Here is a 14,164-nt window from a genome sequence, read left to right as displayed (position 1 = left end):
CGGGAAATGAGTGCAGAACCGTCGTCATTGTGCGGCGAGATTGGCCTTTGCTGTTGGCCGGGTCTATCAAATATCTCAGCAGCCTCCACGTCTTTGAGCTACTGAGAGTCCCCTTTAGACCATCGCAAAGGGAGATCCAATTCTCTCGACTCAGATGTGCTGCGTATTTCGTCGCTTCCGCGGTAAGTCCGGCTATGCGCTTTTTCAACTTTCTGTTATGGCGTTGTCTTTTCCACCTGCGGATCAGTCCTCTTCTTGCCTCCCATAAGTGAAGCAACTTGGGATCGACGCTAGGCACTTGCGTGGTGGTCTTTACTTTCTGGGTCGTGGATCTCATGTCCTCCCGTACTCCTCTGGCCCATTCCTGTATGTTTGTAATCTCGCTAGAAATTCTTGGGCTTCCCGGCGTTCACGAAATTTGTGCCAATCAGTTATTTTGGCCTCACCTAGGTGGGCTCGGTACTCGGGACCTAGGATGACTGTGGATATGATATCATGGTCAGATCCTAGGTTTTCACCTGTGTTGGTCCAGCTGACCTCACTAATATTCTTGACTAACGTGAGGTCAGGGCAAGTATCCCTGGTGACGCTGTTACCCATTCGTGTGGGGACCAAGTGGTCAGTGACCAGGGTGAGGTCTTCTTCCTCCATGGCAAGGCTGAGTTCTGGGCCTCTTTTATTGGTGTAACCGTATCCCCACAGTGGGTGAGCGGCGTTGAAGTCGCCTACAATGATGAGCGGGTTATCAGCCGCTACTCGCACCGCCTGTTGAATTATTTGCTTTATCTCCGCCTGTTTCCTCTTGGGGCGACAGTACACGTTGAGAACGAACAGGCTCTGGGCTCTTCCTGTTTTTCTGGGGATCAGTTCGGACAGTACTCCGATTGGTTCATGCTGGGTTAACGAATGCTGTATGGCTGTGATTTCCTTTTTGATGAGTGTAGCTGAATTATTGATTTGGGAATCTCCGTGAGTCATGTAGCCCGGTAGTTTGACCGGTGCATTGGTTTCTTGGAGCGCAATTACGTCTGGTAGAATACTGACGGTTCCTATATACTGCTGCAGGGATCCGACTTTAGGTTTAATACTCCTGCAGTTCCACTGCCATATTGTTGTTCTTTGCTTCGACTTGTGGTTACGGGCCATTGCTACTACCTGAGAAGCCTTCCCGGGGATCTTGCGTGTTTGGTCTGTCGTAAGGCTTCTCTCGACGCCTGCTCGGAGACTTTTCAAGCACCTCGATTCTTTTGTGCAAGGCACCTGATTCCTTGTACATTGAATCGACCCGTGCTGTTAGTGTACCAAGCTGCTCTGTGATACTCGCTGTAGACTGTTTCAGTTGCGCCACGGTGAGCTTGGAGAGTTTTCATTCTCGGATGCGAAGAATACATAGAATCCTAACCCTATACGCTTCGATTAATCTGGCTGTCTACAGCATACGATGAGCTTTATTTCACCTCCAGTTTAGGTAAAATATCCCCACTTGTAGTATGAATCCGGTGAACGAAAGGGCTATCGTTCATTCTTACTGCCAGATACTATGTATACGACAACCCAGCGCAAAATGCAAAATTTTAGCGCATACACTGCGTGGCTAAGGCTGCCGAGAACAATTCCGCTGTCCACTTAGGTATTTTCCCCGCCTTGTCTTAGGTCGTGGAGCCACACGGGCTCAATTGGTTCGTTCGTCTCCCACTTTTGCGACGTGCACGTACATACCCACAAAAATGTGACAGGCAAACGGGGTATAGAAATCCTGAAGCTTTAATTACTCCTTTCTAAACAGGCACGTCATCGTTCACCATCAAATACAGAACAAAAAGTTATAAACTGCGTAATATAAGAGTTAAATTAAAAGGGTGTTCAACCTTTGGGTCTCCCTTTAATGGCAAAACTTCCCCTATGCAGGTATTCCCCTTGGACACTATCGACACATATTAAGGGAAACCCCTTAATCCTGCCGCATTTTTTTCTCAAGTACTTGCAGCTTGCTGGTGTATTTGGACGTTCTGCGTAAAGTTGTATGTCCCAACTATCTCTCTCCAAATCGCCGAGAAAGGCCTAACATAAAACACGTAAGGTTCAAACTGCAACCTTATTTGAAACCATGTCTCAGCCCAGCAGTTCTTAAGGGGGGTCTGCGGAATTCCAGGGTTCCGCTAGGGCATTTCAGGAGTTCCCGAAGCTTTGTCAGCAGTTCTGCCCCCTTGTTCTTTTCTCCTTTTTTTACCAAGCCTTGCCGACAACGAAAGAATGTGACCTTGGCTGCGTGACATGTACGTTTAGTTTCTCCACGTAGTACAAGTAATAACGTCGGCTTTTTCTACAACCCCCCAGCTATGCGGGAAAGCCAGGCACACCAAAGGCAGGCATAAAATAGGTCCCGGTTTCGGCGAGTTTTAGGTCCAAGAAGAAATGGTTTGGCAATACGACATTCATCAGCATAGCACTCAGACACAAAAGATGGGCATTGAATCGGTTTACAATCTATTCCGCAAGTGCCAATTTTTTTTTACACTATGACGCGGATCCACAGTATTCACCGACGGGTCCCCCACCACTTATGCAAGCCCCAAAGGGGCCCCCGACCCAATTATGTTGAAGACCTCTCTCTCAATTTATTGAGCGTTTGTAGAAAGCACAAATAACATAAAAATGCCCTACACGCGGGAAAAAAACGAGTGGGAAGAATGCTAGACTGTTAAGGCGTTACTAAAAAACAAATATTGAACCAATCCCACACTAAAAAAATTGACTTCCAGCATCACTTATAAACTCGCCAGCTAACCTTAAAACGTTTTTTAACGCGTTATTTTTTTTTTCCGGGAGCAGTTGACCACGCGCGACTCCAATTGCCGCCAGGCTATGCACGCACTTCTCATGCCCAGCGTTTCGGGTGCAGTACGCTTCAGGGCAGTATTTTTCGGGTCCCAATATTTCACCCACAGAAACTCGACTCGCAGTCACAGTAGCGCCAAAGTCTAAGCACGAAAGTGGCCTCGTATCGGCTCGCTTTACTACAAATGTCATCCGAAAAACAATATTCCCCTGCCACTCGTTCTTCTTGTTGCGTTTTAAACAGCTCGAACCCACAACTTTTGTTTCAGTATTTGCTTTCATCTCGCCTCTCTTCTACACCGTTTTTAACCTGTTATTTCTTTTTGTATTTGTTACGTTCGATACATCCAACTTGTACCTTTAATTATGAGAACGCCTATACACTCGTTTTGTACTTCATATGCTTTATTTTTATTAATATTTATTCAATACTGCATGACATGGGTGGCCCAAGCAGGGGTGGTCTATTAAAACATCTATTAGCTCAGCCCGTTGTGAACAACAAAAAGAAGCGAAAATTGAAAGCAGGAATAACAAAGCAATGAACATTCGAAGGAAACAAAGGATAAAAATAGAAGTGGCATGTAGGTTCATATTTCAAATATAATTCTAATAGTGTGGGAAACAGGGAAACAAAAGAGCACTCAATAAAGCACAGACAATAAAATAATAGCGGAAATTGACACAATAACAGAGCAACCGGTTTTACAGAGGCCCAGCACGGAATGTTGGCAGCCTTAAATTTTACTCCAAGAACTGATTACTCAACTGAGGTTCATTATATGTTAAGAAGGTTTCGACCGGCAAGACATTCCAATCGCTTATTGTACGGAGGAAGACACAATATTTATGTTTTCTTTGCGCTGAATCATGTGGAAAAGTATGAACAACGGGTGCAGTTCTAGTAATTTTGAAGGGTCTATGTCTGTGTACATTCTTCGCGTTCAAACACTCCTAAGCTCTTTTTTGTCCGGAAGGTCTAATCGAGTGTCAGGCAGTCAGACAGACAGTCCAAGATTTGCGCCTTTACGTAAGCTAAGCAAAACTCATCGTCTTTATTAATCCCAGTTCGTCGTGGCACGTACTAGACACGAAATATTTTCAAGCCCTACCATTCTTATATATCCCCATTTGGCCGACCCACTGCACCAGCTGCAACACAATCAAGTGTTATAAACTTTACGCGTTTCGCTAGCGACAGAACGAGTTTTTATTGTTCTTTATTTTGTTTTTTGTAACTGCATTACAAACAGTTAGAAAAATTCTGAGTACCATGTACTAACGCATGAGCATTTTTACGTCGTACTTCCGTTGCACCAAACTTACGTTATCGCAGTGGTGCAAAGAAATACGTCTATCCACACAGACTTCTTTAATTTTCGAATTTTGAGTTGATCGTGTGGTGGTTCTGAATTAGATCTTTAGGCTTTCATGAGCTGATTTCCAGCGTTTTTTTAGGTAATCGCTTGAGAGCAGACCTTTGCTGTTTCTTTAATAATATTCGGTATGTGTAAAGTAGCGAATTCGGCGAGTTGGGGTAAGTTCATATCGCATAACAGCGCACACACACATGGACGGAAGAAAAGGAAGCCACACAAGCGCCGACTATCAACTTTTGTTTTATTGAGGACCACACATATATCGCATTTACACCACGTGACACACCGTGCGCCGGAACAAGTAAACAAAACAACGACAGGAGTAGGTTTTATTGAGGATCCCTTCTTTCGTCCATGCGTGTGTGCGCTGTTATACGATACCGATTTGTTATGTACATTTTTATATTTTGTTGGGTTTTTTTTTATATTTCTATCTGCTCAATCTCGCGCGTTCGAGCAATTTGCTTCGCAGCTGGGAAAACATGGGCCTTAATTTTTCCGTATTTCGATTTAATCTTGGCTGAATATGTGGTTTGTCGTGCATTTCAGAACCCGTCAATTTGCGTAGGGCACGTCAAGTAGCTTGATTGCAACTTTTTCTTTTCCTATTGATCTCCATGAACGTGTTTGTGGAAATTAACATTCATTCATTCATTCATTCATTCATTCATTCATTCATTCATTCATTCATTCATTCATTCATTCATTCATTCATTCATTCATTTTGCTGAAAACACTGCTGGTTGTTCAGTGTATAGCCATGTACAAATATAACAAACACATCTAAACGGGCACAAGCAGATTGCAAAACGTTTTAAAGCTGAAAGGCATCTCTTTCATAACGTTTTGTGAACTGTCTGCCAACGTGACTTTGGGGGTGCCAAGTTCATTTTCTGCATTGTAGAAACCAAACCTACATTGCGAGCAAAGCTACGCCCGCAGCCTCAATATACTTTCGAAACAAAATAAACCGAGCATGCAGTATAAATACTTTCTTCTCGTTTTATTAGTTTCTTGGGAGTACAAGAAGGATGCCTACAAGCTATAAAATCCGGGGCTAAATGCAAACCAGTTCGTTTTTTGGCTCCTAAATAAATGCGAAGTTTTTGGAAGAAAAAATAGACTGCTGCTGGTCGTTTCGACAACTTATAGGAAAGTGCTCCGCTATCCAGTAAGACACGAGAACAGCATATTGCTGCCGGAGGAATACCGAATTGGGTAGGTAGTAGAGGGCACCACAATGACATTATTCATTGCAGCATGTGCTGCACTAACTTCACAGTTTAGATTTTAACGTACCGGAACCCGACCTAGGGGAGGTGGATCGAGAAAAGAAAAATCAGTTTAAAGCACGCGGCTTATTTTTCTTTTTTTTTTTTTTTTCTTAAGGAGCGATTTGAGTCTCCAGGCTGTGAGGACCCTCGTGCATTTTACGCGTTTTTGTTTTTTGTTTTTTTTTTATGTTACAAGAGAACATCAAAGCACTCGTGTGGACACGCAAGAACCAAGGCTTTTACTTTCGCTGAGATTTTACGCCTTGAAGTCGATGGTAGCAAAGAAACGATGTTTCGCGACTGATTGGATCTTCCTTCGGTCGGGTTTATGGAGATTGTGGTTCAAGAGTGGCTAGCACATTGAAGATACTCTTCCAATTGTTTTTTTTTTTTGTGTGTGTGTGTGCGTGTTTTATGTATTGCGCTCCAATCATTGCCACTACTGGTCATCGCAAGTAATGCTCACAGTAAATCCTCGAAAAAAAAAGAAGGAAGAAATGTTAGCCAAAGAAGGAAATAATTCTTGGCAACCATATCGGGAAATCTTGCAATAAAATTTCCGAAAATGTCCTTTAAAAAGCGAACATTTGTATACACAACCGAGCGGCCAGTAGTGCGACACAATTTATTTTTCTGCAAATTTCCTTTACTTTTTATTGGTGGTTTGGACAAAAAACATTATCAAATAGTGACTTAATGTTGTTATACCGGTAAAAACGCGACAGAAATGCCGAAAATAAATTTCTAATATTCTTTCTAGGAACTCAAACAAACTATTTGCGCGTTATTATGCGGGGTGTCGCGCCTTTTGGGTGCGCTTTCGTCTTGAGAAAGTAAGAAGCGTTATAAAAATAGAGATTTCGTAGCATACTATACGTTATTCGATCCAAAAGCTTAAACGGTCTTTGGACGTTTAAGCGGAGTTCCATGAAATCCCGTTTCTTGAGTCAAACGAAACATCCCGTCTGATAATCGCTCCGATTTGTTCAATGGTTGAACTTTACCCAATTTAGCCTTCTACATTAATGCCGATTTTTGCATAATTAACATTAAATCGGGTTCTTTTTTTTTTTTTACAAAGACTGTAAATCGTGGCTGTGAGAAACCTCCTAGCAAAGAGCTTTAAAGCGGCTTACGCCCGCGTACAGCGAGGCGTTTTCATCTGACATATTCGCGGAAAAAAATAAAGTACAGCCTCCCCTTCCAAGAATCGGAGCTGCAACCTCAAGCCTAAACAGCGCAATGTCTTAGCCACTGAGCAACCCCGCTGTGCTCCCTGCATATCATCCAGAGGTCCCGCGCAGCACCTTGCGTACACTTTCTCTACGTATAACCGGAGCAGTTCTCACATTTTGACGATGGCCCCGCTGCGAAAGCAGCTGCCCTAAACCTTTGCTCAGCTACCCGAAGATGCCACTTATTCCTACATTGGGGTCCACAATTTATAGACAGTGAGCACGAGAAATTAAGCGTACTTGCATGCAGTCATTTTGTTTTTTGTTTTTTCTGGCCGACACGCAAAACTCTGAACAAGTACCCGGCAGGGGCCAACAAGCCGTCACACTCTTGTCGTTTTAAAAAGTATTTCAATGATAATTGGTTTTTTCCCAAACCTAAATTGCATTACATTTGAGAAAGGGGGGGGGGGACAACTAAATTTGCATTTTGTGATTAAACTGTGCTTTGTATTGTATATTCGCGGTCTACCACTGCAGAACGTGTCATAGCCTAAAGGCAGCACATCGTCATACTTACCGACGACTACCGGTAAACAAATTTCAAGCTCGAATTGAAATTTTAGTTTAAAAGAAGTTGCTGGCGTGAGTCTGTGCGCAACACCAGCCATACCCCCCCTTTTTTGGCACTAGGTGATACTTTCAGAAAACTCGTAGAACCGTTTTCTAAAGGGAATATTTTGAGTCCACTAACCTTATTCTTATATAACTTAACAAGAACATTTCCACTTTTTTTTTTTAATTTTGAGCACTTCTTCATCAAACTAACTCAAGGGGGTCCGTAGTGTCCCGCCTGGCGGCTTTGGCCTCGGTGAACGCTGGTAAAACCAACACCAAGCGTAATAATGAACACGAAGATGAAAGGGGTTACGTTTAGAGCTACAAGAGAAAACTTTGCAGTACACTTAGAAACTTCTGAGAAACTGGTCATGACAAAAATGCAATGTAACGAAAAGTTGCGCGTGCGACAGCAGAGCAGTTAATCTAGGGAAAAGAATCAACAGCAATGGCTTGCAAGAACAAACACGCACTTGGTGCGTGCCTCGACTCACAAGTGTGTAGATTCCGCACGCGAAGCTCCCCTTGCGCACTGATAGCCAGCAGCAGCAGGACCGTAAAATAGCCATGTCGGTGTGATTGATATAACGACGGGACTACGGCGATGGTCTTGGGAAAGCGATCACTCGGAGCAACGTGGCCCGCACAGCTTGCGAGGGGACGTCACCGCTCAGCGCGCGTCCTCCCGGCGACGCAACCGCGCCGAAGTCGGTCGAGCAACTCGCCGAAGCCGACTCGGCGCGCCGGGCTCATATCGGCCGCCGCCGGTCCGGACTCGGCGTTCAAACACCGGAGGTCGCAACCGTCGCCTTCTCTTCCTCCCCAAACTCCCCTTCCTTCTCTTCGTCACTCCCTTTCCTCCCGCAATTTACCGCACGTTTCCCGTTATTCTGTTTTTGAAGGGAAGCGAGCGGAAAACTTTGCGCACGCTAAGCTGGAAGGCGGAAAGATGCGGACGTCGTCTCTCTGTCTCTTTGATCGTCGTCTCTTTGATCGAGTCGCTCACCGCTCGCTTTCTCTTCAAGGGAAGTTTTGTAGCGCGTCAGTGTTGCCCGTCCTTTCTTTTAGGGGCGAAGCACCTTAAGGCCGAGGCTTGTCCGTCCGGAGTCCGGCGTCCGGCGTCCGTGCTCGTGTGCCGCGCATGCGCGAGGAGCATTGGGTTGGATTGGATTGAAATGGAATTGGATTGGATTGGATTGGATTTAAATGGATTGAATTGGAATTGGATTGGATTGGATTGGCCTAAATTGGATTGGATTGGATTGGATTGGAAATCGTTTTAGCAGCAGTAAGCACTCTCACGGGTGATTTACGGTAAGAACGATCCCCAGTGCTTCGCCCACTCGTCATGATTCACTTCGTAGAGATGCGAGAATTTTTTTAACCCAGCGTTTAGAATGCGCCATTTCCACGGCCGCTACTTTTAATTGAAGCCGTGTAATGCGCAGTGGCTCCAGTATCATCCCCTTTTTATTACAACGCCTCACCCAACCTCATTTTGCGTGCTTCATTCTCCCATTATTTTCTTCCTTTTTTCTAGCCTGCAGACGCTTTCGCTTTCTGAGGCCGCCGGCCCCTACTAAATCGAACAGCTCGCATACTTCGTCTTGTCGTTGGCACGCGGAGTTTTTAAAGCACCTAGAACTGCTGAGAGACTACCTGTTTGCCTCCGACCAGCCGTGACTCTCAGGCCTGGGAACAGCCGCAGTGGGGCGTGGACTAAGATATTCTGCCGACGGTCTTTTGTTTCGCCCAGAGAAACACGGAAATTAAAGTTTGCTTCTTCACCCCTGAATTCCATATTTTGTTACCCCGCGGGAAACATCGTTTTTTCTCCTGTTTCCTTCAGTTCAGCCATAAACTTAAGCAGACGATATTGCTTAGATTTTATGGCTTAGTGCACGACGTTTTTTAACTCCTCGAGTTTAATATGTAAAATTTGACACATTTTCTTGCTTGCTTCAACAATTTATATTTTTTTATATGTTTCCTTTCTTTACGGTTAAAAATGAAGAATTTGATACCGCCAAGAATTTATGAATGCGTGCGCAGCTCTTCTTTGCAAGTTTTCTCAGTTTTCTGAAGATCGGTAAGAAAAATGTAGAGATTGTTTTCCCCTATTGCCCTCTTGATCGTGCTCTAAAAAGAACGTTTTTTTTTAAGGTTAAAAGAAAAAAGTGAGACGAATGCGCCTAAAACTGTTCCCACCAATGTGGCGCCATCAGCAAACAAGAGATAAAAATTCTGACGTGAACAAAATAAACGGTAAAACATCAGGTGCGGGCTTTATTTCAAGCCTTATGTGCTAATTCATATTGTTACGTGGCCACGTAACAATATAATAAAGCATCGAGTTTCAATGTAAATACAACCTTACCCACCGGTACCGGCAGGATTCGACCTGTCTTTGGTAGATCAACGGAATTCGATACAGTCATCTTACCCACTCGGCTACGACCATTTTTTTCCTTTATTGCCAGTCCTCGACAGTACAACACAACGCAAATGTACAAAGGCGAACACACAATCCACAATGAGGCCGCCATGCCCTGGTGGGCTGGCGTTGTATTTTAAAATTTCCTAAGCGTGGCGAGGGGTTCCACCCTTGGCAGTCACTCAGGAAAGAAGACTTTGCGCACTGTACTTTAATAAACTGGGTATCCGTGAGCTGGTACACGAGAGTAAAACAGCTTACTCACTGGGCTGGGACTGTGGGGAGAGGAATAACGCCACCTGCTCGACACAGAACACTGATAGGGTACACCTTGCACATTCGGACTCCTAGTTTAAGTGTGCGCGTTCCGTTCGTTCGTTTTGCTTCTTCGATTTGCTTCTTCTTCTTCTTCGTCGTTATGCCAACATCTTCGATTTGCTTCTTATTCTTCGTTGTTTTGCCAACAATAATGGAGTAAAGGTCGTAGCGGCAGCGAAGAAGAAGCAAATCGGCTGCAGTCGTGGGCTCAAACCGTCATGATGGTCGTGAAGGTTGCGTACAGCTTCGCTACCTTCAAGTCTTACATGTTAGTGGGAGCTTCCCTCATTTTTTTCGGTTACAGCAGCATGAAATCGAAAGTTATTTGTCTTCTCAATACACGAAATGTTACCAAGCAAGTACAGACCATGTTTCCAACATGTCATTATTAAAAATATATATAAATCTGCTCCGAAAATTGTGCTTAAATGGGAATAATTTTTGTCTTGGGAAACTTACCCGCTGTTATCTCACAACCATCGACGTAAAAAGCCTGGGAGCCTTTCATTCAAGAAATCCTGTAGTGCGGGTGCGAGTACTGCTAGTGCGAGTGGCGTGAGTTCATTCATTCATTATCATCGCCATAGTTCCAATTTGGGCGGGCAGTTCATTTTAACAAACAACATTATGTGTAATAATTGTTATAGAATTTTCAAACACGTCTTAACAGACAGACAGAGCGAGAGAGAGAGAGGGGGGGGGGAGGAAGAGAGGGAGAGAGAGGGAGAGAGAGAGTGCGTTATACCTCAACAGAGTACGGACAATGTTTCAGTATTGCGACTTCCTTCTAATTTTACTTTTTTTTTATCTCAGACAGCAGCCCTGGAAGTAGCTACGGCATGTCGGCACGTGCGGCCTCCTTGCCTCGGGTGACCCAACCGCTCCTTTTATTAGACACACGTGCCCATGAAATGAGAGACTATCTCGAAGGCCTCCACGAAACCAGTTCAAGACAATTTCCGAACAAGCTCGAGTTCTCTCCTCATTAAGGTAGCCGCTGCTCCAACTTCATTGCGCGCTCTTTATAAGACCAGCGAGACAATGCTTTAACATCGGTCCGGATAATCTTGGAAGAACTAACGCTTTGCAGGCTGAAACAAAGATTTTGAATGCTGGCATTATAAGCTATACACAGACCGTGCAACAGGATTGGGCGCCTTTTTATGGGCACTTCCGGAACGACGTGGTGGGAGGACTGGAAGGCAGCCCCGGAAAACGTGTTACGGCATTGATGCGCAACGAGTGTTAACTCGTGATGTTGCACACGAACTGCTCCGTCGTCACCTGCGCAAATACCTGCGTGAATTGTGCGCCGGAAAGGGAATTGTGTCGATTTTCAACACGGCCACGCCTCCGATACCGGATACCACAGGGAATACGTAGTGTGCGTAGCGCGAAGTACGCGGTTGTTCACAACTTCGTTCGAATGTGTCCACGTGCGGAATATGAGTGTATTTTTGCAGCTCCGGTGAAACCGAGTGACTGCGTCCGAAGAAGACAGGAATATGCAGCGACAATTTCGCTTGCGATAAGTATTCAGGTGTCTGCTGTACGCGCCGACGGTTTTTCCGCCCGCTGAAAACAGGATTCAGTTCATCTACTGTCAGTCTGTTTCGTGTATTTGCTGTTTATGAAGTAATTCTTTCCGTTTTCTATCCGGGAATACTGCGAACCATTCATTGCACGGGAAATGAGCGAGCCTTTGTTGACGACAGCGGACTTCAATGCCGCCTCTTTTTTCTCGTCCTGGTTAAGTACCGTAGAGATTTTTTTGAGCCATCGCAGCTTTGGTTCCCTCACTCCAGCTACCTTCCGACAATATTAATTAGGAGAAACCCACCTGTTGGGGAGCGCGCATTTCGTTGACATTTGCAGACTGCTATTTCTCATTTATCTTTCTTTATTTTTTGTGTGCTGTAATTATAACTGCGTTTGGCCAGCACCGCGAATTTTTTTACGACCACTCGATATTATATCACTCTCCGCAGCTACCGAACTTATTAGTAACTCGTAAGCCTTATGTGTCTCCCTGGCAAGTTGGCATCCAATGACCTCGGCGTCGACACGAATGGTGCAAAAAAGTTTCGATAACACATTTATTTAATAACACGAAAGTGTTTTATTCCCGGATACACGGAGATTTCGCGGACGTCATATCCGTCACGGAAGTGACACCAGTACAACGAAGGAAGCGGCCTGTAAAGGGTGCACTCCTGCGTACACGGTCCTCTTGCGGGGAAGTAATTTTTAGTGCTAAATTTTACTTTTAAGTTATACTTTGGGTTGTTCGTTTTCGGGTTTTATATTTTAACACGAGAGTGTTTTATGCCGGGATACACTAAGATTTAACTAATGCCATATCCGTCACGGGAGTGACGCCAGTACACATTTGCCGAAGCGACCGGCCAGCAGTACGCCGCTCGCCAAGCACACCCGCAAGAAAGCCGCCAACCCGCAAATTATGCTCAGCTGCAGATTTCGCTGCACATTTCACTTTCGTGTTTTACTGATTCCTCTGACAAAGGAATCAACCACATTTATTTATTTATTTATTTATTTATTTATTTATTTATTTATTTATTTATTTTTCGTTTATTTATTTATTTATTTATTTATTTATTTATTTATTTATTTATTTATTTATTTATTTATTTATTTATTTATTTATTTATTTATTTAGAGTGCTCACCCACAGCTCAGGGCCTTCTCAGGTGATGCACTCTGTAGATGAGGAATATGTGGCATACAAACAGATAACGTGTAAATCAAAAATGGGTAAACATAAATGTGTAAATATATACAAAAGTGAAGTGTGATCAAAAAAGGCAAAAAAGATTTCTGATCGACAAGGGCTCGGAGGTCCTGTGTTGTTAACACAGAAAGCATAAGCAAGGTGATGATTTTGGTGTGAGACGCACAAGAACAGAGTGAAAAGTGCAGCTGTGGCAACCCCACAACATACGCATATAAAAATATCAGATTTTTTAAGGAGCGCCTAAATAAAACCATGTCATCACGAAACATGTTAATAGGATGTAAAAACAGGCTGTTAAGCGCATTTGGCATCGGCTGGCTGGGGGCCAGGCATGAGCTTAAGAAGACCAGATGCAAAGCAAAGGATAAAAACCGTGTATGAGAGATGAATAATGATTACCAAAGCTAATTAAATATTTATTAGTGATTAATAGCTCTAATTAGTATTGGGAATCAAGATGTATTGAGAGATATTAAGATGAATTATATGAAAATGAGTTAGGATGGAATAATGATATACTATGATATGATAATGACAATTATAGAATAATGATATACTAATGATAGAATGTAGAAATTAGGGTGGATTAAGTGGCATTAAGGTAGATAAAGATAGGTCAAGATGGGAATAAAAGGCATTTATTTATTTTATTTAACGTAGGACGAATGTTGTATAGGATGAATGATGGTGGATTAAGATGCATTACTTTGTATCAGGATAGCTTAGTTGGGTGAGTGCTGTGTCGCCTTGTGGACGCGTATATAAAGAGTGCCCATCCCAATAGTACGCCGGGCTTTCTTTCGCATTCAGGGTACATAAGAAGACTTAAGTGTCCCTAGAAACTTCTGGCTGAGAACTACTTGTCAATAAAGCGTACCAAGAACTGACTCCCAGGAAGTCACCGCTGCTTGGTATTTACGTGGGAAAGCAATAGAGCATTCGATTATAGCCCTTCTCACCTGTCCTGACATTTGTTGATTGAATTATGTTTTCCTGAGTGCAGAGCGCTAAACAGAAGAGCAAACACCGCTCTTGTGCGTTCACCTGAACAAATACAGTAGCGGTATAAACAAGAAGCACTGTTTTCGTTTTCTAGTGCGCTGTGCCCCCGGCAGTCAGAGTGCCAGGAAAAATTCAGCAACTGAATTTTTGAAGGTTACGTCCGCGCTCGTAGTAAACAACTTTCTCGCTGAGCGTCTCACTTATTTGTACTCTCAGTTTCTTAAGTCAGTGTCAACCACTGCTGGGTAAGTCGCCGCTGCAAGGTGTTCATGTAAGAACGGAAAACAGCTTCCGATCACAGAACTTGACACCTTTCCTAACGCCTGTTGATCGCGCTTTGTTTCGCCCGTGTGCGGGATCCTGAACAGAAG

At 43.9% G+C, this 14,164-nt stretch overlaps 1 protein-coding gene across 1 annotated transcript in view; it reads right to left on the bottom strand.

The window, feature by feature from the left end:
• LOC144173270 (uncharacterized) overlaps positions 1-8,031 on the bottom strand; it is a 90,985-nt gene extending 82,954 nt beyond the window's left edge. The window contains exon 1 of the mRNA XM_077701756.1: positions 7,779-8,031. Coding sequence (XP_077557882.1) covers positions 7,779-7,853 — 75 coding nt within the window. The 5' untranslated portion in view covers positions 7,854-8,031. The remainder of the gene's footprint in view (positions 1-7,778) is intronic.
• Positions 8,032-14,164: the final 6,133 nt, after the last annotated feature.

Source organism: Haemaphysalis longicornis, unplaced genomic scaffold (genome assembly GCF_048455015.1).
Source record: "Haemaphysalis longicornis isolate Haplotype H1 unplaced genomic scaffold, Haemaphysalis longicornis Haplotype H1 scaffold_3, whole genome shotgun sequence".
NCBI classification, from domain to species: Eukaryota; Metazoa; Arthropoda; class Arachnida; order Ixodida; family Ixodidae; genus Haemaphysalis; species Haemaphysalis longicornis.
Note: the sequence above shows the minus strand (reverse complement) of the source record. Positions and strands in the feature narration are given on the sequence as shown.